The 7474-nt window shown below is 43.2% G+C and overlaps 1 protein-coding gene across 1 annotated transcript; it reads right to left on the bottom strand.

Annotated features, from left to right (window-relative positions):
- Positions 1-508: 508 nt before the first annotated feature.
- LOC131567338 (C-type natriuretic peptide prohormone-like) lies at positions 509-2050 on the bottom strand. Its single transcript, XM_058818914.1, has 2 exons — positions 1958-2050; positions 509-814 (listed from the first exon to the last, which is right to left on the bottom strand). Exons 1-2 carry the CDS (start codon positions 2048-2050, stop codon positions 509-511), a joined length of 399 nt encoding a protein of 132 aa, XP_058674897.1.
- Positions 2051-7474: the final 5424 nt, after the last annotated feature.

Consider the following 7474-nt stretch of genomic DNA (forward strand, 5'->3'; position numbering starts at 1 on the left):
GAAGTGGGTTTGTTTGCTCAGTACAGAGTAGATCTGTAGCAGGCAAAAAGGGTGTTTGAAACCCCAAAGTCAGTCCTGTCGATAAAGAAGATCAATAAGAAACAGAAAGAGAATTGTACAGGATTTCACACATGGAAATTACACTGTTTTCTTGCTGTTCTAGGGGCAGATTTAGCTGCCCCTAGAACAACAGAAACAATTGTCCCTGGGGAGCAGAGAGGGAAAACCTCTCTGATTTTCTAAGAGAAGATGAAATGCTTACAGCTGACTCAGAGGAAGGAGGGAAAGTAAATAAAACAGAGGAGTGGCATTCACAGGTTTTAAATCTACATCTGATGACAGCGAATTCTGAGGAAGGTAAAATAATAAACTGTGATAGGAGGGGGAAACTTAACTTTAAGGCATCATTTCCTTGAAGCTGAATTAACTCTGCTCTTTTGCATATTCCTGCAAGCTACACATGAACACACACACCAGCAGCCTCTGCCTCTCTCTTACCACAGCAGAGTCAGCATCCTAATCCACTCAGCGACCCAATTCTGTCTAGTCTGACACCAAAACAGCCCCTGTGTGGTTTGGGGAGCCCCTTTTTCCTTCTGCCCTGGTATCTACGAGGTGAGCTCAGGAGGTGGCTGAGGAATCTCTGGATGGCAGCAGCATCACCCATGGAAACGTCCCTGGTGCTTTGCATCCACTGCAGTTCCGTGTCTGGCTGATCAAGGACATCTCCTGCCATCAGCTCGTCCTGCTCGTGCTCCCACTCTTCTGACACCAGGGGATGCTCCAGGTCCTCATCCAGCAATTTGGACTCACTCTGGAAAAAGGGAAGGGTAGAAGGTGGGAAAAGATGAGAAGGAGGGGTTCGGGAAACTCTCATTATTTCCATGTAAGCCATACCCAGTGCTAAGTCTGAGGATGTATTAGCTGCCAGACTGCCAGTTAAGTGTTTCCTAGAACTGGGAATATATCTTAGAAATTATTTTAGATGTTTCTTTGCACACTTTATGATGCCTTTTTCAAATTTTTCGTAATTTATAGGGATAAATTATAAAAAATTATGAAAAATTCGAAAAAGGCATCATAAACTGTGCAAAGAAATGTCTAAGACAATTCTTCAGAACCAATTTCAGCATGCCTCTTGCCATTGCGTTAAGGCATCCTTAATGAATAAGGAAAAGGAAAAAATAAGGGAAGTAAGGAAATAATAAGGAACAAGGAAAAAGAATAAGGAATAAGGAAAAAGAAAAAAATAGCGAATAAGGAAAAAGAAAAAAAATAGTTGATATCTAAGAGAATTAATACAGTGGCAGGAGACATGCTGAAATTGGTTCTGAAGGATTATCTTAAACATTTCTTAGCACACTGAGAGGTCACTTCATATATGGCAATGCCAGCTCCCTAGTGCAGTAACTGAAATGTTTTGGAGCTCCTGCACAAACAAATTCACAAAGATACACACACACAATTTCTCTTTTTCTTGTATTCTGCACCTGGCAATCACGGGCAGGGGCTGCATTGCTGCACAGCTGAGCTGAGGAGGAGATCCTGCATTCATAATCCTTAATTCCTTTTTCAGCTAAAAGCAGGGGTTTCAGGGGGTGCATGCAGGTGATTGCTGCAGGGCTTTAGATCACAGCCCTCCCAGAATAATTTCTTTACTCCAAAAGCTTCTTGCTGCACTCACAGGATGATCCTAAATGTACAATCCCCTCACTGAATCCACAGGAAAAAAAAACCCAAACATTTTCCTTTCAATCACCTCATGTGATCAGAAATTTAAATCCAGTCGTCAATGACTTTAATTTCCTCTGTTTAATCACTTTGTATCTGCCCATCTCAGCATTCCTGCTGTCATGTTATCTCTTTAGGATGGGTTTGGAAGAAACAGAGCTCATCTGGCATGTCCAATTCCTAAAGAAGCATCAGCTTCTTTCAGCTCTGTTGAGCAGTCACTTACCTGTGAGCTGGAAATGGATCTGGCCCCTGCCTGGTTTTGACTGACAATGAGCAGCAGAAGGAATCCAGGGCAAAAAAGGAGTTTCAGGTTCATGTTTGGCGCCTGATTCCTCTTCCCTTAAGTCCCTCCAGGTCAGTGTTGCTCTGTGTCTCCAGCTATCAGCATTTATATCTTCCTCCAACCCCTCCCAAATCTACCTTTTGAGTTCCTGCTGGTGCAAGGATTGGTTTGAGGTTTTGATCTGGTTTCATCCACCCAGGAGGAGGAGGAGGAAGACGAGGAGGAGGGAGGAAACAATTCTCTTTTCTGGTGGTGAATTAAAGGAGCATTTTCCACTCAGGCGATGCAGCATCAATCTGGAGTTTTGGTGCCACTGATGAACATGAGTGAGCACAGCTCAGGGTTCCTTGGGCTCACTGCTCACCCTTTCCTTTTCATGCAAAGAAAAATACCTGTGAGAGAGCTGTGAAGTGGGAAAGGAAGTGAATGGTGTCCCCAACACATCCCCCAGCTCCTTTGTCACTGTGAGCTCCATAGAGGGATGGGCTGAGAAAACATGCTCAGAACTGAGAGTTATTACATAATAATGCTATAATAACATAATAATGTAGATTATTATTATTATTATTATTATTATTATTATTATTATTATTATTATTACTTATTAATATTAATATAATATTAATATTACTTAAGAGATGAAAGAGTGATTTGGAGAAGAAGGGGAAAACTAAGTATTACAAATTCAAGTTGCAGTGGTTATTGGCCTGAATGGCAGCGAGTGTGGCCAAAACCTGACATGCACAGAAAACTTCTACAAGGCTTGAGCTGAGGAAGAAATTCCTCTTTCCCTGGATCCAGCTTAAAATAGTTCCTTTGTGTGATCTTTGTCTATTGTGCACAATTTGTATTAAATCACAATCAGTCTGAAAGGAAGAACAGGCTTGAAATTTGGCTTCACTGAAAAACTGAGATGCAATAACACTTCTTGCCCTTTCATGGCATTTTTGCACACATGTGATGCACAGAGTTAAAGGCCATCAAGCTGGACCTACATGGAGGAAATGGAAATTAAAGACCATCTGGTATTTTTCATCTGATATTTGAGTTACTGAAAGCTTGCAAGCCAGTTTTCTGTATCAGCTTGTTGGTCCTGGAAGCTTGGAAAAAATAATTCTGTGATGTGGCAGCAGGTTTAATGTTTTCAATGCTTTTTTCTTGTGCAGATCAGTTTGAGGTATCATTTTAAATGGGTGTTGTAGGGAGACAGCTTAGAAACATCCCTCTGTGAAGGAAAAGGAAGTTTCATGTTATTATATTGTTGAGGTTTTTTTGTGGTTGATGCTGGTGAAAACCACATTTGATATGAATCTTCTTGCCCTTTCATGTAATTAGTAAATGAAATCATCATCCCAGAGGTTTGAGGTGTGTGCTTCTCAATGTAACAACACATTTAGGAAAGATCAGGGCAGTTTCAGGTTCATCTTTTCTCCAGGATTGTTTCATTGCTTTGATTGGCTTCTCACAGGTCTGCAGAAATTGATAACAAACCTTCTTGAGAAGACCTTGAGATCTCTGAGGGTGTTCTGGGGTTCTGCTGAATGTCTCTCTGGTTATTGTTGGACATTGATGCACTAGTACAGTCCTCATCTATGACTGTATTTTCTAGAAGTCTGTGGTGCAATCTTGTGCTAAAGCAGAGCCAGCTTAGATGAAATTTCTCAATGCCTTGTCAAGGTGAATTTGAAAACCTTCAAGAAACAACGATTTACTAGAATCCCCTTGGAATTTTTCCCATTGCCATTTGTGTCATTGCCTCTCACCCTAATGCCTTGCAGCTGGATGCTGCCCATAACCACAAGTGAAGGATGTTCCAATTCCCCCAACAATGGCATTCCATGGGATTGTATTTCAGATGAGCATCAAACTCAGTGTCTGAATATTCACAGAGATTTATCATTGCAGCTAGGATGGAGACTTCAGCACAAACATCAGTCTAGAAGAAGGGAGGAACCCATGAGGGCAGCAGAAAATGTTTTGGAGTTAGGAAATGGCTTTGTGTCCCTTTTTGAAGTGTTCCTTTGTATGGCAAGTCTTTCATGTAGGGTGGAAGGAAGCAGGTTGGTGTGTGTTGCTCATCTCCAAGAACAAATTGTTTAGCAGCTTCCTGAGATATTTCTCCTGTATCATCAGAAATCTGGTTAAAGAGCAAGATCAGGGCAATCTATTAGTCTGGTGTGGGGGTCCCAGTTGTGGGTTTCTCTGGGTCTGGATTGAAGGCACTGAGACAGCAGTTCATGTTCACACTCAGGTGTTTATTGTTTCTTATCACTAAAACAGTCTCACTGCTGTGAGTTCTGCAGCTTTTCATTAGAAGGCACAAAATGCCCAACAATCTCTTGGTACAAGGGCTTTTCAGACTAAACTGTCCAATTAAGAGCTGACACCTGGATTATTTCCCCTTTTAACCCAATAACTGATCCCAAAGAGCTGCAATGGGACTTTCCTTCCCAATTACAAAATGCCACCCAAACCCATGGAGAAGGAGGAAGAAGAAGCATGAAGAAGAAACCCAGGACAACACCCTGTGCCTTCCACCTTGCTGCCATGCACAACACACTAAAATCCCAAAACCTCAATTTCTCACCAAGTGATAGACCTACACTACTCTCTATAATCTATTTCACACTTTTGTGGGTTCCAGTCTATTCTGGAGTTCAGGAAACTTTCTCCATGAACGAGGGTCACAGTCAGTGCTGCCCTGGGGGAACAGACACAGAAATATTCCCTGTGCCCTGGGTTTCCACACTCTGAGGATTTACCTGCCCATCCCATGAGAGAGCTGAGCACTGAAGTTGACAGCACATAAATGAGGTTTGGTAAGGGATCATTGGAGCCCTGCTGCAGTAACTCATCTTCCTCCTTCCAAGCTCAGTGATCCCTTTAGCCTTTTTCTCCCTCCCAGCTGCTCAGGCCAACATTCCCTGGCTGGCTGAAAGGGCAGTGGTGTTTCTGCAGCATTTTCATCACAGAGGGATCACTGAGCCTGTGATGGATGCTGGCACCAGGGGCTCCTCACTGAGACATTGACATTTAGCTGGAAAAACGCTCCAAGCATTTTCTTGGTGTCCCCCTGCCTCCCCTCCCTGAGGGGGCTGCAGCTGGGCTGTGCAGGCTCAGTGCACAGCAGCACCACCACGAACGGGTGCTTATTTAAATTTATAAAATAAATTATTAAATTTATTAAAAGTTTCGGTGTCACGCGAATGGCCGAGTTCAACACTAGATGTGTTGATCTGGACATCCTTGCTTCCCCATGATCTTCAAGTTGGATCTCAGAAATTCATAGGTTGATCTTGCTCAGAATCCAAGTTTTTCATTCTCTGTGTTTTACGGGACATCTTTGGTGTTTGGACTGAGGTCTAATTTGTCTGCATGGAGCAAGGCTGGACTGGCAGTGGGAGAAGCTGCAGGCAGGAAAGCTGTGGCATTCACTGTCTGCCCTTCCCGACTCCTCACAGGAGAGAGAAACAGAGCCTTTGTGGGCAGCATGGACACGACACATCCCCAGCTGCTCCGAGCTGGGACATTCACCCAGGTCCCTCTGTGAGATCCCATCTGGGCTCCTGGTTTGGTTACTGAGGTGTGTGGTGACCTCTCCTGGTGAGTGGAGAACGTGCCTCAAGTTCAACTTCTGCTAAAAACAGAGAAAATAATAGACCACACACTGAGAAACTTCAATAAAATTAGTTCTTCGTAATCAAAACCATGATGCATGCACTACAACAAAGTTCTGAGTGTCTCTTTTTGGGGGTTTAGTCATGGAAGTGTGTGAGAGTGGTCGTGTCTTGGGAAGGCTCTTGGTATGTCTGTGGTGTATTGTTTATTTAAACATTAAAGTTATTGAAAGCTTCAATGTCACATGGATGGTTGGATATGTTGATTTGGGCTCTCATAATGGATTTTACAGGATGTAAGTTTGTGCAGGAAGAGAAGGGTGTAGGATGACATTTCTTAATAATTTTATCTGGGAAAACACTTGCCAGGTATTTCTTTGAGCTCAGCTCACCCTGGCAGAGCTGGGAGCAGTGTCACCAGTGCCCATTGACCAGGGTTTTATTGCCAGGCAGCCAAATCCAGGGGCAAGAGGTCACACCATCCCATTGTGCTATTTATTGCTGCATGCCATTTGTCACTGTTTGGCTTGCAGAAGGTGAAGCCATTTCTAGAAATGGCTAAACAGCTACAGGAATGAAATGGCTCCTGTCCTAGGAGTTGCAGTGGTTGTTTACTTCCCTTCTCCCTAACAGACTGGTGATGGACCTAAAAATAACCCAACTAACTAAAAATGTAATCATTACATAAAGCCTGTCCTCCACAAAACCCTCAGCAGATTTTCCTTCAGCCTGTGAGAGTGGCACTGTACATAACCTAAATTTTGTGTTCCCACAGCAGGATCCCAATTGTCCATTTTGTTTTGACACATCTCAGATTTATGGACTGTTCTTGACTAGAGAGTGGTGTAGGTCAGTTTTGAGAATAGGGAGGTAAACTACCCTGATTTTTGTCTGGGATTCATGCATGTATTCTTCCTGCTAACATTTATGGTCCTTTTCATCAATGCTTCTCATCAGTTCAGGTACAACTGCACACCTGTTGCCCTGTTCTTCTAAACTTCTTCTTAGAAAAAGAAGGCTTAGAAGAACTTTAGAACAGGGCAACAGGTACATGCAGGTGTACAGTAATGTAATGGAGTTACATTACATTATTGTAATGTAACTCCATTTTTGTAATGGAGTTTCTCATGCACTTTTCATGTAAATAATGATTGTTTTGCATTCCTTTCTGGAGGAAGAGAGAATTGATGGACCAGTGTGGTTGGAGAGGTGGCAATTTCATCCTCCAATCCATGATCACTTTTGAAAGTCTATAAATATTGGAGTTTGTAAATAAACTGCTCTCTTTTTACCTTGGACATCTCAGCTTGTGTGTGTAATTCATCGTTCATTTCTTGCCCTATTGCGACATGTACCCACTCTTGCTTATTGTGATTAGAGGGCAAATCCTTCCTGTTGAGAACTGCAAGACCATCCTGGAATTCTGCAGTGGATGCCCATAAAGCTGCATGTGAACAGAGGGAATTTCTTGCTGCAGTGGGAAGGATGCAGCTTCACCCAGAAAAGCCGGGAAAGGAAAGCTGCTCTCCCTCAGGAACTCGGCGTGGCTGCTCTTATCACCCTCTGTTCTTGATTTAACAACCTTTCTTTGTTTTCCCAGAAAATACTCACCGTGATTGCCAAGCTTCTGGAAATAGCTGGAGCCTTTTGTGCTGCAGGGTGGGTGGCTGTGGGCCAGAGGGACAGGATATTTTAGCTGTTGCTTCCCAGCACAGCGTGATTGGCAAGCAGCCTTTCAAAAACCAACACTCCTAAAGCTGTGATAAGGTGCTCAGGCTGCAGGGCTGGAGGCTGTGCTCATGCTTGAGATAAAGTTCACTGTCAGCAGCACATTCACACC

This window comes from Ammospiza caudacuta, chromosome 22 (genome assembly GCF_027887145.1).
Source record: "Ammospiza caudacuta isolate bAmmCau1 chromosome 22, bAmmCau1.pri, whole genome shotgun sequence".
Taxonomy (NCBI): Eukaryota; Metazoa; Chordata; class Aves; order Passeriformes; family Passerellidae; genus Ammospiza; species Ammospiza caudacuta.

Bases quoted from the DNA above. Each gene is read 5' to 3' on its own strand.
- LOC131567338 (XM_058818914.1), bottom strand. From the start codon at position 2,050: ATGAACCTGAAACTCCTTTTTTGCCCTGGATTCCTTCTGCTGCTCATT. The intron at 815-1,957 runs GTAAGTGACTGC...CCCTTTTTCCAG, and splicing joins GATCCATTTCCAGCTCACAG to AGTGAGTCCAAATTGCTGGA.